Raw genomic sequence first — 22,027 nt, forward strand, 5'->3', positions numbered from 1 at the left:
AAAGTTTTGCAAAAATGTTTTGCAAAAATGTGATTTAGAATTTCTATATGGGTGAAAACAATGGAATTGTGCTTAGAGTTTAGCAGTCTGAAGTCTTGTAGTTGATACATTAGCTTTGAGTTTTCCGAATTGTGTGCATAGTTCCATTTTTTGTGTGTATACAATGGAGACTGTAATGCGGTTTCATCCAATCGGGTGGTAGGATGGTGGGTGTTTGGATTGGGAGGTTGGGTTTGTTGGTTTCTTATTGTTGAGTGACATAACATAAAATCTATCTGCTGCAGAAACTTCAGCTCTCTGCAGTTTAGCATGAGTCTAGAGAAAGAGAGAGAGAGAGAGAGAGAACGAGAGAGAAAGAGAGAGAGAGACACAGAGAGAGGGAGAAAGAGCGAGAAAGAGAGAGAGAGAGAGAGAGAGAGAGAGAGAGAGAGAGGGATACCGCTGTCTCTAGGGACCCTTTAAATCGTCAGATTTCCAACTCTGTGGGAGACCGTCTGTTACAGGAGACAATCTCTACCATCTTTCCCTCTGCTCCCCAGGGAGGATCGTTCAAGAGGAACAGACACCTGTCTGAATAAACCCTGTCCATCCATGGGTGCCCTCCACCCCGTGGCATCGTGAACACTGTGGCTCTGGTGCGGCTCTCGTTGTGTTCACTGTGGCTCTCGTCGGCGGCCCTCACCTGCTTGGACCTGTTGCCCATGAAGAGCCAGATGACGGAGTTCTTGGCGATGTCCCCGTTGGGGCTGTACCAGGCGTGCAGCACCACCATCCTGCCCTTCACCACCTCCATCTCCACCCGGGGGAACTCCACTCTGTGGCTGTCACCTGTTGCAGACACACACACACACACACACACACACACACACACACACACACAGACACACATGCACACGCGCACACACACACACACACACAAACACACACACACACACACACACACACAAACACACGCACACACAGAATGGTTTAATTAAGCAATAGATCACGACAGGCTGTGGTATGTTCTCATTATACCACAGTTAATGAGCGTTGTCCGTCCCAACACACAGTGGAGGGACGGTGACCCCCTAAACTGTGGTATAATGAGCACATTTCACTGACTGAAGTGATTATTGCTTTTATAAAACGGTAACGTAAGTATGGCGAAATGAAAGTCATAGACACTCTCAATTTTGAAAAAACGAGAAAGTCGGAAAAGCATTTTTTTTAACGAATACAAAACTGTAGTCCCTCCTGGCTGCCTGCAAAGTGCGTGCCGGTTGCTATGCAACACACTGTAGCGTCCTTCAGAGAAAAGGCTAGAGACGGTAGCTTGGTTCACCGGCAATTTAGCCTACTATCGAGCAGTTCACTCACCGTGTGCCTATTGCTTTACAACATTTCCACCCTCTCCATCAATCAACACATTTTTAGGCTTCAGTGAACTATGCTATTGTTCAAGTTAGGCGTGGAGTGATACGGAACTCCGTAAACTGAATGGGCGCCATAGCTGTGTGTACGCTCATTATACAATAGTTAGGAAACAATCAGATCGCTTGATTTAAGCCACCCGTTTTTATAACATTGATTTAGTTCTGACTTAAAAGGGTATAAATTAATCCCAATGCTTTAAAAAGCATTCAATAACACGCAAGTTTAAGCAAGCACTCCGATTGGTCAATTCCCATTCTCGAGTGTGTTTAAATGCCTGGTGAAAGAACGGACAAAAAGATTGTGCCTAATTACAGAAAGTATCCCTATACTAACTAGCCGAAACTACTTTCATGAGCCTAGTTTCCATAACAACGTTCAACTGACCAAGAGTCGGCTATCGTTACTATAGGAACTATTTTCTGATGAAGATGAACTCGGGCAGAAAGCTTCAATTTGAGGGCAAATTAACCCACAATATGAAAATATTTTACAATATTGTTGATAATGCTGTTGATAATATTGTTGATAATACTTGACGCACAGGGCTTCGGAACTCGGCGCAAGCGCCTCGTTCCTACGGCTGTGCTTCGTGTACCAATAATGACATTCAAGAACGCCATCTCGTGTGACTGTATCTGCTGTCACCATCAGCTCATCTGTGTCCCCACCGGTTTGAAAGCAGTGCATTTATAACAGGTGGTAAGAAAATAGCTGGAAAGATTAACATGCAGGCGTGGAGTGGAGTGGATTTTCAATCAGTCAATGATTGGAATAACGCCATCCTTGGTTGACTAGTTTAGCCTTTGTGATGACAGAACACATTTTGATAACATTTTGAGGAGGATTTGAATAACACGTGTGTAATTGCTGCAGTCAAGACAATAGGGCAAATGATAAAGAAGATGCACAAATACATATTATTATGTTATATTATGAATACTATCATTTTGTGTGTATGTTCTGGAAGGTACTCGTGTAATATGTATGTAACAGCAGGAGGTATCATCAGCATGCCAATAAGAGAAGACAGAAGCAACATACAGACAGACACACAAAACAAGATTACATGATTAAACCTAGCCGAGTCGATTCTTCCAGCGCTGGGCTCAAACCATTTCTCTGTAGTATTAAAGCAGGTCTTGAGCTCTTCAAGCAACAAGGTTCAGAGGGTCATGTAATCTTTAACCTTAGACTATATAGTAATGACACAAAACAGTCCTTACTACCCTAGGCTGAGCGTGTGAGGATGACTCAATATCAATGTAAAATGAATTTAAATCAAATACCCATTGAGTCTATAAAATTCATATGAACATACGATAGAAACGTACAATAGAGAATGCATTCACAAGATACCAAAGCCAATTGACATTTGTTGATTTGTCTGACAAGAAACCAGAAAACCAAGAAGACCTTGTAGGATGAATAGAAGACTCAGAATTGTTTCAGTTCTACATATCAGCGTCCTCCACAAATACATTATTTCTGCATCACTAATGAATCACACCCTGACCCACTCAGTCACATCATCCCTGTCCCACATCTCACTCACTAGCAACACTAGCAACTAGCAAAAAACAGCTTTTAAAAAATAATCTCTCACTGCATCACACGCACACTGCATCACATGAATAAACACCTCTCACCAGAGAAAGTTTAAAGAGGGTTTCTCTCAACCAAAACACAGGAAAAGCAGAGGCAAGTCGATTCAAAGTTTCACCAATGAATGAAGAGCAAAAAACCCAACGAACAAGGATTCAGAAAGGGAACGAACAGAGGAAGAGAGAGAAGAGCGAAGAGAGAAGGGAGAGGAGTCCGGAGACTCAACTCACAGGGCGCCCAGTCCCCAGAGCCCGACAGCTGCAGCTGGATCATCCGATCCCAGCAGTCCGGGTCCTCGTCCGCTGCGGTGGCGGCAGCAGCAGCAGCCATCGTGAGGCCGGTCCCCGCGTCCAACGACAGCAACGAGCTGACCGCGCACGCCGCCACGAGCGCCCGGCCGAGAGCCGCCCCGGCCCGCCCCCCGCCGCCCGGCTCCGAGTCCGTCAGAGCGCACGAGACACGGGACTCTTGATGAGAGAAAGCGCGGGAAAACCCCCAACACCCCAGAGCTTGGAGGTGACGGACGATGAGCAAGAAGAGGAAGGGTGGCGGAGGAGGAGGAGGAAGGTATCATCTGATGCCGGTGGTGATGAAGATGAAGGGCAGGAGCAGCTGGGAACAACCGCCCCCCCCACCCCGCACACACACACACAGCTGCTGTGGCGGCACGCCGACCTCCTCCCTTCTCTCACAGTCAGTGAGAGCATAATTGCGAACGGGGAGGGAGGGGGGAATTATGGTGGTGGTGGTGGTGGAAAGGGGGCGGGGCCAGTGGTGGCAGTGAGAGAGGAGGAGGGACAGACAGGGATTTGTGATGTGAGGTTATGTTAGAACTTGTTGTGTTATGGAATGTTATGGAACGTTTTGGCATGGTTTAAATGGGTTAAGAAAGAGAGAGGCAATGAGCATATCATAGAACAAAAGAGAAGAGACGCTCATGATACAAGATATGAATATAGGAAGAGAGAGAGAGAGAGAGAGACAAAGATGGGGATGAGAGAGAAAGGTAGTGAAAGTGATGGGGAGAGAGAGTGAGAGAGAAAAGGTGAGAGCGGAAGAGAGAGAGAGAGAGTGAGAGCGAGCAAGCGAGTGAGAGACAGAGACAGCGACAGGGAGCCGGGTTCCAATGCCTTGTTTCTCTGGTGTTGGTTCCAAGACCCCCTGCATTGACGCATTCCCTGGGTCTATGCTGTCAATCTGGTAAATCCCGCTGACTAATCCCTAAAGAAACGTGGGCTCAATCCCATAACTCAGCCCCTCACTTCATGGCCACCAAGCCCTCTCCTCTGGACATGGATCTGATGTCAGCAGCGCTGGCCGTGGTCTCTGCCACACCCGCTCCATCACCCATGAGGGGATTACTTTGAATTTAACCACATGTTGGAAAGGGATGGGCAAAGCTTTTATTTTGCAGTCAAAAATCAGTTTTGCTTTTTTGACTTATTATTATATATACAATATTTTTTATTGCACAAATATTCCATTCCAGAACAGTATAAGCAGGTTTCTAGAATATCCCCACATAGTGCACATAGTCTGTTTTGACATGAGCTGTGTGGTGGTGTGAGAGTGTGTGAGCGTGTGTGTGTGTGTGTGTCTGTATATATGCATGAGTGTGCAACCCGTTTTTAAATACAAAATCTTATCCTTTCTAATCGCAAAGCCTGCTCTGATGCACCAGGGCCAGCTTATGTTAGGGTGAAGCGCGGCAGAATACCCCACATGCCATGCATGCACAAGATTAAAAATGACCATATACATCCCTGCCGCCACCACCACCATCACCCTCCACCTCAGTATCACCGGGGCCATCATCAACACCGGCGGGCCTCCCTACAAGACCCACAAGTCATGAGGACGTCAAATCCCTCATGACTCCACTTCATACATTTCCATTCGTCAAAACCTACAGAAATCCCTTTCATTTCCCTTTCTCTTTCATTTGAGGGAGACAAATGTGTTTTGAAACCCAATAAAGGAGACAAGTAAACGAGATCCAAACAGACAAATTGAGGAGAACAAGCGTGGATGACCCTGTTGCAGTCTGCATTCTGAGCAGCGGCAGTCGTTTGATGAATAGTCAAGGCATCCTCAAGAACATCAATCAAAAGGGATCGGGGCGCAGAGTGACACACACACAAGGCTATGTCTACACTATGTCGACTCAACGCTGTCAACGGCTCGCCTGCCCAACACGAGAGCGCCCTGTGAATGCAAACCAGGGTTTCTGATGGATGTGTGGACGGCCGTAAATGCAGCAGGAATAATGTGCATGTGATGGGCCCGCCTTCGCCTTTCCTTAAGAGCTGTTTCTGGAGTCTTGGCCTGGGTTTATCCCCCAGAGCTGTGTCATTCCATTGTTTATGAGACGCCAGTGGAAAATCTGCCTTAATCCGTCGGTTTCTGCCCATCTGGGTTCAGTGAAAGACAGAGACACGCCATTTAAGACGTCTCAGCGGATTGCATCTCAAAAGCCCCGCACCAGACGGGACACACAGAAGTGAACTTCAGTAAGCTTCAGACATGATACCATTGTGTCTGTAAACTGTCCCGCCATGGCCCGCTCCTATCAGTGATTTCTGTCTATACAGAAATCACAGTACAGACTCAAGCAACGGGGCTGTCATCAACTAAATGCCCACAATGCAACTGGGCCCGTGCTCAATTAGGAGCTGAAAGGTGCATCTGGGCAGTGAGTGTAGTGTCATAGAGGATCCATAGAGGGCAGCAGAATCACACATTTCACACATCATTTCACAGCCACAGTGTCTTCAAGCAGGAGAGCAGGAACATATACTTGTTTGGAGAGGAGAGGAGACAGTGGGCGGGTAGAAATCCATTTGGACAGGGGGAAGACACTCCCATGAGATCCCAGGTGTGATGTCATCAGATGGGAGAGATCCTAGGACTGGGGTCATACTATGGGAGAGATCCCAGGAGTGGGGCCATAATATGGGAAGGATCCCATAGGTGATGATAATATGGGATAATATATAATATGGGATGATAATATGGGATGGATCCCAGGTGTGGGCGTTGAACCCAAGACCCTGACACTTCAATCACTAGTGTAACACACTGAATGCATGGCGCAACAAAAAATAAAATCTTAATAAAATAGTTTCTTGAAAGAGTTATTCTAAACTTTAGATGGCCAAGTATATATTACAAAGACTAGGGTAAAAGTAAAAAAGGAATATGGTTAACTGGTATATTCTAATAGGATCCTTAAGAAAACAGGGGAATGGTGAAATCTCAGCAGCATCGGAGTTCACTCCGTTGGCTCACCCTGACAGAGACGGGATTGAGTGGATTCACGTGTGTAATTAGACGGTTCAGATGAGCCGTGGCCTCTGCGGTTTAACCAGGAGGAGACAGGCGTTCCTGTGTTCAACAGGCGGGCCTACAGCGGTACGGGGAGATAAGGTGCGTCCTCGTTACCATGTCTTTCTATCCGTCTGTACATGATCTCTTCTTACCCGCGTCAGCTGTCTGTCTACCACCACCTCGTCCTCATCATGCTCCCACACACGCACGCGCATGCACACAAACACACACACACACACACACACACACACACACACACACACACACAGGCAAGGGGGAACACAAACATGCATACACACAGACACATGAACACAAACACACATACGTACACAAACACCAACGCTTACATACACAAACACACACACGCAAGTGTCAACACAAACATGCATTACGTTATGGCAGTCCATCGATTGCGATGATGACGTTGCTCCAAATTAAATGTATGGACATCTATTGGGGTGTGTTGCGGCGGTGCATAGCCATGTGGCTGTGCAGGCCGATGCGGGATCCGCATGTTTTGCCACAAGAGGGACAGAGGTACGTGGCACTGGAGGGTGTGGGCCCTGCAGCACGCTGATGCCTTAGTACACGTCGCTGTGCCCTCCTCTCTGTGGCTTGCTCCTGAAGGTGAGTAGTTCCCTGGTGGCAGGAGGACCTCCAGGTATGGCGATCAGCAGCCAGTGACTCAAGTGCTGTAGGTGGAATGTTGCACTGCTTCAGGAGGATTTTGAGGTGGTCCTTATAGCGCTTTCTTGGACCCCCAGCAGATCTCTGGCCGCCCAGAAATTGGCTATAGAGGATTTGCCTGGGGAGACGGTGGGCAGGCATACGGATCACATGCCCAACCCAGTGTAGATGTTTCTGCGCAAGGAGCACGGGGATGCTAGGTGTGTAAGTCTGGTCAAAGACTTCTGTATAGGGCACCCTGTCTTCCCAGGACACACCCAGGATCCTTTGCAGGCAACGGATGTGGAAGGCCTCCAGTGCTCGTATGTGCCTCTGGTAGGGTGTCCAGGTTTCCGAGCCATAAGCAGGCCTGCGCAAGAGAGTAGATTATAGTGAGGCCAGTGGCGGTCTCTGCCCTCACTGTCTTGGCTCCCCTCTACATTCTCCAGTGGCATGCAAAGCACGACAACCTTCAGTAGAAGGGAGTTGCAGAAGACTGCCAGACCACCGGTCTGTTGGTGACTGCCTGATGCGGGTTATCTCCACAGGTTTTTATTCAGAGTGTCCTTCTCCTAGATGGGTTGCCTACCAGGGCTATGAGCCCCATCTGCCCATGCTATTTTCCCATAGGCTGGGGCAGTGGTTGAGAGGCGCCAGGGCGTGTCCACACACCGGTGGGCCTGCACGCCTTCTCTCTGGGGCCCACTGCTGCTCCGAGTTCTCCTACAGTTTAGCCTGGGACCGCGAGGTACCCAGTGACCGTGTGTGGCCACGAGGAGGCTCTGTAGGAGTCTTGGTGGTGGAGAGGCTATGTACCGGCAAGAGGAGGCTTACGCGTTCTGCTCCTTTTTTCACCCCCAACAGAGGCTAGCTGGTGGCCATAGCTGAAAGCAGAAAGTAGCAAGCAGAGGCGGCATGCATCATGCACTAACTACAAGCACTACTACCCCAGTACTACTGCACTGACGTTTCACACTCGCCCTGTGTGCGATACACACACACACACATACAAACACCCACGCTCACATAGATATATACACACACACACACACACACACACACACACACACACACAAACACCCACGCTCACATACACACACACACCAGTGGCGGCTGGTGGTTTTTAAAGTGAGGGAGGAAGGACTGCGCACTTGGTTGCCATTGGCCTGCTTGCATTGTTAGTGGTGTATGGTGGCATAAGTATGTGAGACGGTATGTGAGTTGTTTCAGGGTGTTTTGGTGAACTACAAAAAAGCAGGGAGGGATAATTATGTCAATAAAATTGATACAAATCCACCAGTGGCAGCATTGTACTTTGAAAGCTGGTGGGCAGCATGTCTTGGACTACAAGGGCAGAAGGAAAGGATGCAAAGCCAATTAGTCAAATCAGGCCTACTTTTGATTTGTAAAACAAAATAAAAAAATCTGGGCCTATATTTTTGCCCTGAATAACTGAAGTTATTGTTTGTAATTTAGCTATGTTTATTTTCAGTTACATATGTTTTAAGAAAAATTAAGACACAAGACCAAAAGTGATGCCATTTAAAATGCATCATGCTCTGAATCATTCACTAACATCTTTCCACAATATCAAACAGAATTAAAAGAACAACAAGAACATCATTTCACAACTATTGACATGGGCTGTAAGCCTAACATTGTCTGAGGCAAATGTGTATGTTAATGGATGTTTCAGATTGTTGGTCATGGTGTTAAGCCAATTAAGATTGAGGGATTTCATTTATAGATCAAGTCAATCCCCCTTGCTGTTTGTGTTGCAAAGATATCAGTGACCTGGTCATACCAAACGGGATATTTTTGTGTGTGCAGAATAACGGCGTGTGTAGCTCCACGTTTTTGCCACCCTTTCAGGCGGCTTGGTAACCCAACGGAGGAGTGTCGAAAAATAGGTAGGCTCAGCGCGTTTATTTCGAGACCTTGCCCAACTTTTGGCGGTTGAAACGCCAATATAAGCGAACCGAGCCGCACCGCTCGGTGGAAACGCCAATATTACGAAGAACTGCTAGTGAGGAGACCGGGTTTAACAAGGGACTACAGATGCAAATTAGCTTAAAGCTATAATCTGGTATAGTGCATCAAATGGCAACATTTATGTTCTAACTGTACATTGTCCCTTTTAAATAAATTAAAATTGATTGATTGAACAAAGAGATAAGCGATTATGATTGGCTAAGGCAGAGTCGTGTTTCATGGTAGCCAATCTGAGCCAATGTTTTTACACACAAGCCAGGATAGCCAGGATACGCGTGCCACCCGCACACACACACACACACACACACACACACACACACACACACACACACACACACACACACACCAAACAGAGTCGAAGAAGCAGCAGAGATGGCGAGTCCGGAGCAATCCGATGAAAAGACAGCAAATACCCCTGCCTGGCAAAATTGGCAAACACATACTTAGGAGTGCCTGCTACATCAGTGCCATCAGAGCGTGTGTTCTCCGCTGCTGGACTAATTGTCAACAGATTGCGCACCCGTCTTCATTCCGAACATGTGGATATGCTCATTTTTCTGAACAAAAATATGGCATAGATAGATCGATAGATCTAAAGTTCACGTTTAGGCTGTATTGTCGACATCTGTGTTCCGCTATGAGCCTAAAATCATTATGGCACATTTTCGTATTAACAATTAATTTTGATACAGAACGAGAATACATTTATAATTAGAGACGTTTGACGTTTTTTTTTGGACGTTCAGTAAAAAATAAATAAGCAATCTGTTTTCGGCGCATCTTGGCCTATCTGCCTATAAGCCTACGTTGAAATAATTTGATGTTGATGGCGCAGTTGTTGAATTAAACAAATTGATTTCATACAAATCATAAAAAACCTCTCCCTGTGTCATTGTGTGTGCGTGTCTACGATGTTTGTGCGTGCGTGCATCCGTGCATGCGTGCGGTCCTTGATTGACCGATTTTCGAATAATATTCAAATTCTTATCAGCGAATATCGAATAGTATTTTTTCCAGAAATGCACATCCCTAGTTCCTTCTGTGATTTATTGTTTTGGAAGCACTGTGTTGATGGCTGTAGATCACTTGCAAGCTGCTTTTAAGGAAATAGAAGCCCAACTCCGGTTCTTGAAATTGATGCTTAATGCAGATAAAACTAAAATGATGATTTTTACTAAATCTAGAGACAAAACTAATTATCATCCTACTGTATACACTTCTCAAGGTACCCTTATTGAGACTGTTTCTACTTTTAAATACCTAGGCATCATCCTTGATGACAATCTGTCTTTTAAACCTCATATTGAAAACCTGGTAAAGAAGCTAAAAGTGAGACTGGGCTTTTATTTCAGAAATAAATCTTGTTTTTCTTTTGTCTCTAAAAAAAGGCTTGTTGCAGCTACTTTTATTCCTTTGTTGGATTATGGTGATGTACTGTACATGAATGCCTGCTCTACTTCGTTGCATATGCTGGATGCCATTTATCATTGTGCTTTAAGATACATTACCGGCTGTAAGTCACTCACCCATCATTGTACTCTGTATACTAAAGTTGGCTGGCTGTCTTTGTCTGCACGTAGGCTTCTGCACTGGTACATCTTCATCTATAAAGCAATTATTGGACTACTTCCCTCATACCTCTGCACCTACCTCACTCTCACATCAAACTCATCATACAGACTGCGCTCTCTGGACTTTCTATCTGCCTCTGTCCCCAGAACTCGTACTGAGTTTGGGAAGAGGGCATTCATGTACTCTGCTCCCTCTGGCTGGAATAATCTCCAAAAAACCCTAAAACTACAGGCATTCATCACCCTTTCCGATTTTAAAACCAGACTTAACTGTTTTTTAATTGCAAATCATGGAGTGTGTAAATGTTTTACTGTTTAGTATTTTAGCATCACTGGATTAGCGTTCTTTTAGTGTGTATTGTTGTGCATTGTTCTGTTCTGCCCTGGCTGATTTAACATAATCTCTCTTCCGTCAGGATCCCCCGGTACAGCCTCCCCTTGTACCACACAGCCCTCCCGTCCTCCTTCTCTTCCCCCCATATCCCTCCCGGACTGTAGAACTCTGGACGTCATTCATCTTTTCTCTCTCTCTCTCTCTTTTCTCTCTCTCATATTCGTCCTCACTTCTTTGTGTGTATATTATCTTGTTGCTGCTTTCTTGGCCAGGCCATGCTCGTAAAAGAGATTTTTTTTTTTTTTTTTTTTTTTTTTTTTTATCTCAAGCAATTTGCCTGGTAAAATAAAGGTTAAATAAAAAAAACAAATTGATTTCATACAAATCATAAAAAACCTCTCCCTGTGTCATTGTGTGTGCGTGTCTACGATGTTTGTGCGTGCGTGCATCCGTGCATGCGTGTGGTCCTTGATTGACCGATTTTCGAATAATATTCAAATTCTTATCAGCGAATATCGAATAGTATTTTTTCCAGAAATGCACATCCCTAGTTCCTAGCGCAGCTAGGGCTCCAGCCTATTCGTGAATAGACGTTGACGCGATTCAGATCCCTCAGCTAGTCCCACCCACTCGGAGGAGGACTTTCCTCCTCTTTCCCATTGAACCCCATGTTATTCACCGGCCACCAGTAGTGCCCGAGAAATGAATGGTAGTCAATGGAGGCTGAGGGAGGAACGTCCTCCCTGAAGTAATATTCAATAGGCAATAGGGGGTGCTAATGTCCCTTTACCCAGGGAAACAAACATTACATACAAAGGCATTAAAGTAGTCATATTTAAGGGCATTAATTCATTACAGTATGGTCTGGGCAATCTACATTTTTTATTCTCAACAATGTTAAGGAGGATCTTCCTCCCTCTCCTCACTGGAGAAGCCTCCACTGACACCCACACACACCCACACACCCACACATACACCTGCTTGCTTATCAAAGCGGATATGTTGTTTCGTTAAGCTGCTTATCCACAACATATGAACGCAGCAACTTCCATTCAAATGTGCTGGGTCATTGGTCAGGATGCTGAGGTTGTATTCTTTGTGTGATACTTTTAATTAAATGTGATACATCACACAGTCATTTCTGGTGCACAACGTTGACTTTAATTAGGAGCTTGCTCAGGTCTTTGAAGTGATTTTGTTCATAATTAATACAGACACAAGAAGCTGCTATCTTAATGATCTGCTGTGTGGTAGCATTAGGCCTGCGAGGAAAACCAGACAAGAGAAAAGCAGCCACTATATGGATCGGTGCTCATTAAAGCAGCAGCCTCACAGTTCAGTATTAAACAAAGGGACAAACGGTTAAACACAGTGCAACACGGTATAAATCACTAGGTCTGCACTGGCTGTTTTCAGTGTTTTCCACTAGTATTATCCAGAACAAGAGTAAGTGGTGTCTGTGGCTTTTACCCGCATGGTTCATTATTATTTTAGTTAACCTCCGTCATGTCTCAATTGTGTTTGACTCAGTTTCAATCAGCTTTTTGTTCAAAGGTTATTCGTTCCGGCACTATTCTATTCCACTATATTTGTCCTCAACGATTGGCACTGGGGAGAAAACCGTGACACTATACAATTATGAACACAAAGAAATGTAATGAATAAAATATAATTCATTATTTAAATATCTCTTGTTTACCTTGCTGTGGTTAATATTCATGCTGGTAGCATGATCACATGTAGTGTAGCCTAACAGATTCTGCATTGTTGTTCTAGGGTGTAAACCAACATGGCAGCAGCCCGTTGGGGAATGGTGGTCTTGGGTGAAATGTGAAATCTGACCCAGATTTCAGTATCAAAGGAGGACAAAGTGGTTAGGAAGAAAGGATAGGAGTTCAAGACGACGTCGCTGGTTGTGTTCTCTGGGTTTTGTTGACAGCCAAGACTTGATAGGATATTGGGGCACACACAAAGGATTCTCTGTGCTAAAAGTGCAAATTGGACTGAACCCTGTAGGCTTCAAACAGATGGTGCTTCAATAATGAATATTTGGAGATGGGTCATTTAAATTGGAATACATTAGTGTTATATATTCGGGAGCTATTCTGAGCCATGGTGACGCTGTCGTACTATATGTCTCCTTCACTTTAAATCGCTTTCTAATTGATTCTCTATGAGCACATTCAAGATTCTACTTACACGCTTAAGCTTTCTTAAAAGAGAGATCAGGGCAAGTGTTCACACATGAGCAGGGACGAGAACAAGAGACACACAAAGTCACAGGAATGAGTCACTTTTAGGACGTAACACAACACTGACAACCTACAGGGATTCATTGTAGCTTAAGTGGTGCCAAACAAATACATCATATCATAAATCAGGTGGCTTACAATGCTCTATATGTCCTCTAGGGTCCACTCATTGATCGGGACTCGTTCAAAACAAACAGCAGTAATGGGATGGAAAACTGTTTAGGTTATAAGATCCTCTCAACTTCACAGGTCGGGGAAACTATGAAAAAAAGCCACGGTAACGTACGGAAAGTATGTCACACTGCCACCACGGCCTTCAAACTCACGGCCTTCAGGAAGCGATGAAATAAGAAAGCCTCTCTGGTGGCCTCGGGCCCTGTGGAGCCAGCCACGGTACCGGAGCCCCAGCCCATCCACCAGCGCCCTGCCCCGGCGCCGACAGCCACCCGACGCTGAGTTAGATATATGGCGTTGAGCAAGGCACTACGCGGGGCCGTGATGGATGGCGACGGCCCCGTCAATGTTAAAAAAGAGGAGCTTCTTCGTTTTGAATTTGCACCGTTCTGAAAGGGGCGTAGGGGTTGGGTGTGTGGGGCTATTTATAACCCGTGTGATCTCATCACCGTTAAATCATCTGTGACATGGTCATTAACAATACAACCTTTGATAATCATCTTTTCATTGATCACCGTCGTGCGCCGCGGGCCTCAGCCCCACTTATCTTGGTAACGGACGACGGAGTGACGTGATGTGATGGAGGGTGAGGGGTGAGGAGGAGTGCATGCACCTCACTCATGCGTAATACATACGTGAGTGTCGGTGTTTAGGTGAAAGGGCTGTCACTTTTTATTTGATATTCGAATATGCATTTGAATATGACGTGAAATATCCGTATTAGAATATATGTAATCAAAACGTTTTTTAAAGTGCCATGTTGTGTAACACATTTTTTTACAGTCTATGATTAGACTGTTTGGTTTTTATTTTATTGTTTGCCATCTCATCCATTTGCGGGCGCTGTAATCAAGTGAATAATATTTCCTGTTTCGAAAAGGATAACGAAAAGGATAATGCACAGAGCAGCCAGCCTGAGCGGAAAGCTCCGACCCCAAGGCATCCCCGCAGACAGCAACACGCTGCATTGGTGGAGAGACACGGGCTGCAACAAATACCCACTTCTCTCAACATAGACGCGCAAATCCCTGTGTGTGCTGCCAGGCACATCTGAGTGCTCCGAACATGTTCTCTACCGCAGGTAACACCATGAATAAAAAGAGAGCTTCATCCAGATCAACTTGATAGAGCCTATAGTCCTATAGCCTATCTTGCAGATAGGCTATAGGACTTACTCATGCTGCCGTTTTCTGTTTATGTTTTCCCCTCATTGTTATCGCTGGGCAGTTCCAATTCCCTCAATTTCTTTGATAACCTGTTTCAAACAAAGATTAGGGTAAGTCCTGTTTATGTCTCCTCTTGTCACGTAATCAATTTGTGATTGAATCTCCGTTATGTGTTTTTTTTTGGTGGGGGGGGGGATCGTAGATATTCAAATATATTCAAAAACATTGCTTGATATTTAATATCCGTTTCAACTTGATTGAACAGAACAGCCCTAGTAGGTGAGCAAGTGTGTGGTGTGTGTGTGACACTGTGAATAGATATTTGTGCGTGTGGGTGCGTTGCATATGCTGTGTGATGAATACGCTGTGTGTGTGTGTGTGTGTGTTTCTGCCATGTGTTTGTGTTTTGCGTGCTCAATTTGGTGTTTGTGTGTGTGTACTGATATATGTGTATGTGATTAGCTTTTTTGTGAGTGTCTGTGTGTACATGCATCTGTGTACTACTGTAAGTAATCATGTATGCATGTGGTTATGCTCTATATGTATGCACGAACGCTTGTGTGCATGCTCGTGTGTGGTATGCATTTCCGTGGCTACAAAGTGCCTGTTTAGCTCTGATTCTCATTAAACCGGACGCTGTGCCGCTCAGAGATGTAAGTGCTCGCTCCTCTTAACAGGTTGCTGCTAGATGTGAATCATTATGCATCGGCAGCAACAAACACCCGCGTGTGTGAAGCCTCTCTGGCGTGTGTCTCGCTGCCAGATGCCTGGCAGGTTTACAACTCGCTTTGACTTCTAACAACGAGACCAGCTACACTGACCGGCCCGCTGAACGCATCACATAACCCAAAGCAAACACTTTGATGAGATGCAGGGGAGGGGAAGTGGGGAGGGGGAGGCCTGCTCCACTAAGGCTTTGATCGCAGGCGAAGCGACAGAGAAATACAACAGATTGACGATCGTTTGTGAAGGAAAACAAAGGCTGATCGATGGCGAGTTGTGATTTGTTCGTCAGAAATACCTGATGCTTTTCATCTGAGACATAAGAGGCAGAAACAGAGAGAAGCGGTGTGTGTGTGTGTGTGTGTGTGTGTGTGTGTGCGTGTGTTTGTGTGTGTGAGAGCAAGAAAGTGTGTTTGTGTGGTGTTTGTGTTTGTGTTTGTGTGAGAGCGGGAGAGACGGAGAGAGAGAGCAAGAGAAAGAGAGAGAGAGAGAGAGACAGTCAGAGAGAGAGAGAGAGAAAGACGAGCGCCGCTTGGATCTTGTTTTTGTTGCTTGTAGTTTATCATAGTATCGACATAGAGAAAGTGTTTCTGAGAGCAAGAGAGAGGCGGAGACAAAAGCAATGTCTACACGCTTTTATTTTTAAATACTGCAACACGTGTAAACGTTCGGGAAACAGGTGCCATTTGACACCGAAGACATCACCGCTGCAGTGGTGTGAGGGTGAATGTGAACGCGCACGTGAGTGGGGCCGTCTCTGAGCTCAATCTGGCTGAGCTCAAAGGCCTCGGTAGTACAGCTGTCCATCATAATCGCCCCCCCCCCCCCCCCACGGTTAACGCCGGGCTCCCTGTGGCAGGGCGCGCTGGCAGGGAATGAAAGGGAAACTGTGAGCCTAAATGGGTCTGCGATGTTACACCACAACACCGAGCGCGCAAACCGCCAACCCCGCGCCGCGACGTCTCTGGGCTCTTTGAAGGGGATATTTATAAACCATTAGTGTGGAAGCAGGGCGCGGGCGGACGTGGCCTTATCTCCAAGATCTGACGCCTGTCTCCGTGCAGGAAGAGGGGAAGCGCCGGTGACAGAGTGACAGAGACGGGGAGGATGCGGCGGCATCGGCAGTGGAGGGCTGAGCGAGTCGTCACCTGTGGAGGGGGTCGAGATGCAGAGGAGCCTGGACGGGCCCCTTCCACCGCTAGTGTGTCTGACTCGAACAGAGCCGAGCCGAGAGGCGCGTGGCCGCGTGGAGGGTGAACCGCCGCGGACTGTGGTCTGAGTTCATGCACAACAGCGCCGCTGAGTATTGCTGAGTTTGGATCCTCCGATGAAGGTCTTGGTTACAAGAAATGTACACACATTTCACACGTTAATAACAACTGTATATATAAACAGCATGCAAATATTTCTCTTTGTTAATATTTTTTTGTATTTTCTAAAGTTTAGCATTTTTTCTGTGTCTGAGTTCAACTTCACATAGTCATGACTGACATTATTAATTAGGCCAAAATGCCACCCATGACCCATACCGTAACCACGGAAATGAGGTCATTAAAAATGTAACACGCCGTCGCTCAGCTCACATGGGATTCAGCCGGATAGACAGATATATATGAACTATGTTAAAATATTCAAATGTAGATTTGTAATACGGTTCCCCGGATCCAGAGTTCTAATATATATAAGCTCTCTGACAGAGAAAGTCACTTTAGAAAAGAAGGCTCTAACTGTGTGCAATTAAAACCATTACGCAATCACATTCACAATTATCCAAGTGAGGCTGAGAACAATCAAATTATCAATTAAAAGCAATTAACTAAACAAGAATAACACATTCAAGTCTGACCGGTGTGTCTAGTGTGCAGGGAGAACCGTGTAGAACAAGGCTTGGGCTCTGCCTGGATAGAACACACTCTGCCATGAAGTCGTGGAGAAGAGCCGTATTATTATTCAGAGCATTAGGGGGCTCAGATGGCCAATGATGACGGCCAATGTCCTGAGATCGCTCCCCACACATTAGTCACAGCTCTTATTTTGCATGTACGCACCCAGGAGACACACACAAACACGAACACGCACACATGTACGCACCCACAAATACACACAAATTGACAAACACATATTCCAAGACACACATACACAAACACACAAAGACACACACGTACACACACACACACACACACACACACACAAACACACACACACACAAGTCCGTGAGCCGTGTGCAGCTGCCAGGCCAGGCCAACACTCACAAAGTGGAGTGCACAGGGGAGCCCAGTCCATAGGAAATACTTAGGAAGTGTGTGGCCCCCACCTGAGCCCAGCAACGCGCTGCGACTAGCCTGGTCCCCGCTGCTGCAGCTCCTAATGGCCCTTACATCCACCAGCATCCAGCCTGTTTAATGCACCACCAGTAACCACAGCCCACCTCAAGGCTAAGTGATGGTGTTCGTTGAGTCGGCAGCGGTGGTGGTCTTAGGTTTTCCAAGCCTCTGATGTCTGACCTGTTACTGCCCTGCTGGCTGTCGAGTGTAGAAGCCGCTTGATGTGAGAAGATAAGTATAGCTATTGTCGGCTCTTGTGGCTTCATGTCCTTGCTGTCAATGACATTCAAATTGAAGATTTCTGTGCATTGTCTGCCTCACTTTGTGAAGAACATGGCAACAAGATAAATGGCATTGTATTTACTGTCGTTTGGTGCTCCTTAGGCAGGTTCACCCCAGAGAAGGTGAGAAGCCAGGCCAATCTAAAAATCTCCCACTCAATCCCAGGATGAGCCATCACTCATGATCTAAAGTATAATTATTACCCTTATCTTGGCCCCCCCCCTCAGGCAGTCCCTCCTCCATTACAGGCCTCAGTGTTCAGTGAGGAGGAACCCTTTGTCACTCGGCCCTCGTTAAGGGACCTGTAGGGCTCTTAATTGTTCCGCTGACAGATGACCTCGCCGAAACAGCGAGCAGTGTCATTTTATTCGCCGGTAAAACCGTTTCTTGACCTGTTCTCCGGGTGCCTCACCGTGCTAATACGGCGCTTTAATTGATCTGTGGGGAACATTTCTTGTTCGCCGGCTTCCAGTGGGAAGGCGGTGGTGAGCGCCTGGGTGTGGCTCGGAGCAGTCACCTTGATGTTATTAAAGGGGTTCGGCCGTTACTGTGCGGGGACGTTTCTGCAGCGTGGACACTTTGTGTGGCAGGGTCCTTGGAGGGCTAAGTGCGTTTGATGGGTGGCTCTCGATGAACCTGGCCGGTTTCTTGTATACAACTGCATGAAGAGAGCTGCTTATGATTATAGTCTATAGTCCATCAGCATATATTTAGTTGTACTGTAAACTTTGTTGAAATAAACAATACAAAGCAGACTGTACAAACTTAATTTAAAAATAAAAAAAATGAAATAATGAAAATTTAAAATATTTAAATAGACAAAGGGCCTGAAAACGGCACTTAGATTTTAATTTCATCGTTGTGGGCGATTGCTAATTCAAAGTGGGTGGAGAAGTGCAATCAGCACGGCTTATGTCAAAGTGTAAAAGGCTTAAATGGTTCCCACACCCTGTCACGATGCATTTAGTGAGCTGGCCATTAGAGGCCTCAGGGGCATATGGCACACCACACCCGGACCACTCCACGACAACGTGACTAAGGCTCTTATGAAACAACCTCCTAGATGAGACATACGTAGATACATTCACCTGCTCGACTTCACACAGCCCAAACAACTGATTGTTCCTTGCATCTACTGTGTAATCCTCCCCAGCTTCTTAACTCCACCCAGCCTACTTCACCTCATTCTCCACCAGACCTCCATGACGTCGGTGTGAGGGGCCCACACACACACACACACACACACACACATGTACGCATGCACGCGCACGCACACACACACACACACACACACACACACACGCACACGTCTCTTACAAGAGGAATGGGGACCTTTGATTGTCTTAACCCTGGATCCCTGTGTTTACAAATTCTTCCCCTGTGAACGCTGAACTATACAAACAGTTGGTGTAGGCTTGTGCCTCATCTATTCAAATTTAATATTGTGTTGTGTTTGTACAATCTTGGAGAAAAACACTTACGATTAATTTAATGTGAACACTAATCACTGTAAATTAAGGAATAAGGGCATTAATAGTACATCAAAGCTAAAACACATTGCAAAGAACATCTTCGCTTAAATAACAAATATTAAATTTGTTATCTTTGCCTATTAGATGATTTATTTTCCAATAAAACAATATATTGCTGCAACATCTTGCTGACTCATTTAAATTCATCAAGGCACGGGGATTTTCGTCTTAGCAGATAAGAGATGGATTGTTCAGGCTGCCAATCAAAATCCATTTTAATCTTTGATTATTAACTTGACCTTGGGCTTTAGGTCAATAGGTTATAGGTTTGCAGTGAGAGGAGAATTACAAAGGATTGGAGTGGATAAGTTGGTTGTAAGAAACACAACTGTGGGGAAAGTCTGTTGGTCTAATCACAAAATGGATTACAACAAACAAGAGTTTGGTTCTCAGGCTTTCAGTCAACATCCACAAGTGGTAGTTTGATAGCTTTAGCATCAAACTAAATACCTGTATATTTTCTGAATGCCTCTTTCGATTACAAAGGGGCATGCAAAATACCTAGCTTTAACTTTCTAGGTGTTTCAAAAGAAAACCTGTATGTCTCCTGAATGCCATGTTAGATTACAAAGTGATTCAAGGTGCCGTTTGAGGCCAGGTGGCTCTTGGTTTAACCTCAATCGGTTCCTAGAAACGTGTCAACATGTTCTCGAATCAAGCCTGCTCTCACCTAAGGCTTACCGGCCCGACACAACCCGTTTAAGAACCTCAATCGCCGCTTGCTTACCCCTACTTTACCCAGCCATGCACCTCTGTGGAGCTCAGTCGAGAGTTGGCTGCAAAGGGGCTAAGCCTTTAATTCTGACGATGCATTGATTAGCTGGGATGGATGTGGGGCTGTCTTAGGGCCACTCAGGGGTCCCTAGGGGCGGAGCTTAGTGTATTTGTCTGTGTCTTCAGAGGCGAGTATAATGGAGTGTATGAATGTGTGTGTGTGTGTGTGTGTGCTTAAAGTGACACAAATAGAATCATTTGCCAATGGTGGTGTGTGAATACAAGTAAGTAACCACTGTCCTGAATGTTCTTTTACGTGTGTTTGTGTTTGCCATGGTGTGTACGTGATTGTGTGTGTGCTTGCGTCCGTGTGTGTGCTTACATCCACATGCGTCAGTGTAACTCGTAATGCTTCTGGGTACGTGGTTGTAAACCAACCATGATCACAAAGATCACCAAGATGCCAAAGTTTAGCAAAACTACCATTGGCCTTTTACCCTTTCACCTCCCAAGCCCCGACACCCACTCTCTCTCCACCAAGCCCCCCAGCCATCTCCCTGGCCTCCTCTCTCCTTTCTGCTGCTCTCTCAGAGATAAAGGACACTCCACATCGCTCTGTTTCCTTGGACCAGGCCTCTAAGCCGACTCTCTACGCTTTAATCTTATTACCGGGCCAAGCTGGCTTTGCGAGGGAGGAGACGAGGATACACAGGGAGGAGTCCGCAGGAACATGCAATAATGGCACCATTGTGTTGTTTGATTTTGGCAGACAATGGCATTAGTAGATAGGGCCAGGCTTACCGTAAGCTAGTTGGAATATGGCCTGCTGAGGAGCAATGAGAAAGCAATGTGGAGTATATCGAAAGCTTCATGATTTTTGCATTGCGCTTCCGGTAAATGATGATGGAAATGGGGGGTCAGGATATTCTAGTGGTTATGGGGTTCGACTCCGGGTTCTGGGTTCGCTTCCCAGCATCAGCAGTGTACCTACAGGCGTCGTTGAGCGAGATGCAGAACCTCTAAATGTTCAGCAATGACTTGATAATGGCTGAGTCTCTTTGCATGCATCTGCTAACTAGTACATTTAAATATTCCCAATGTTTTAATGATGGAAGATACTATGCAGGTTTTTAGATTGCCATTAAAGTTTTAATACTGCATGTTAGAAGAGAGGAAAGGGCTAACTTGAGTTTAGTTAATTTGTTCGAGGTTAACTCAACCGTCTACGTGTGAGAGGATAGAGAAACAATATTCCCTTATGATTTGATTGCAATGAGCTCTAAATTATAAAGATAAATTATGTGTGTAACACACTTGAGTTATTCATGTCTCTGAACACACCAATGGATACACACACAGACATTCACAGACACACACCGACACAAATACACAAACACACACACACACACACACCGACACACACACTTACCTGCTCAGTGGGGTGCACTAAATAGATTAAAATTGCCTCTTGACATCTAAGTGGCCTTTTCTAACGAAAAAGGCTTTCAGGGAAGTCAAAGGGAGTGACAGAGGTCATAAGCTATTGTCCAAGTCTCTAAACCAATTAGATGTGAGCACTGTAAACCTTTTTGCTTTCTTCTTACAAAACCCATCTAGCTTTATGGGGGCATAAGTGCAGCTGCTACAGGTTAGTATTATCTTAGACATATACAGATACCGTTCACTGATATATCCACGGATTAGTGGATATACACACACACACACACACACACACACACACACACCATGTGTGTGTGTGTGTGTGTGTGTGTGTGTGTGTGTGTGTGTGTGTGTGTGTGTGTGAACAATAACAAAACAATTTACACATATTTGTCCATTAAAAAGGCATAAAAATACCTTAAAAGCTGGTAATGCAGTTGTTATGGTTCCATGTAGAGATGCAACCGACGATTATCTTTTAAAGTCTATTAAATCTGTCTTGAGAAATTCCC

The 22,027-nt window shown here is 45.5% G+C and overlaps 1 protein-coding gene across 1 annotated transcript in view; it reads right to left on the bottom strand.

Annotated features, from left to right (window-relative positions):
* The window catches only part of esamb (endothelial cell adhesion molecule b), a gene marked incomplete at both ends in the record, with an annotated part of 50,297 nt that overhangs the window by 15,774 nt on the left and 12,496 nt on the right, over positions 1 to 22,027 (bottom strand). The window contains one exon of the mRNA XM_084466702.1: positions 683 to 828. Coding sequence (XP_084322828.1) covers positions 683 to 828 — 146 coding nt within the window. The remainder of the gene's footprint in view (positions 1 to 682; positions 829 to 22,027) is intronic.

Source organism: Micromesistius poutassou, assembly GCF_964030765.1.
Source record: "Micromesistius poutassou genome assembly, chromosome: 4".
NCBI classification, from domain to species: domain Eukaryota; kingdom Metazoa; phylum Chordata; class Actinopteri; order Gadiformes; family Gadidae; genus Micromesistius; species Micromesistius poutassou.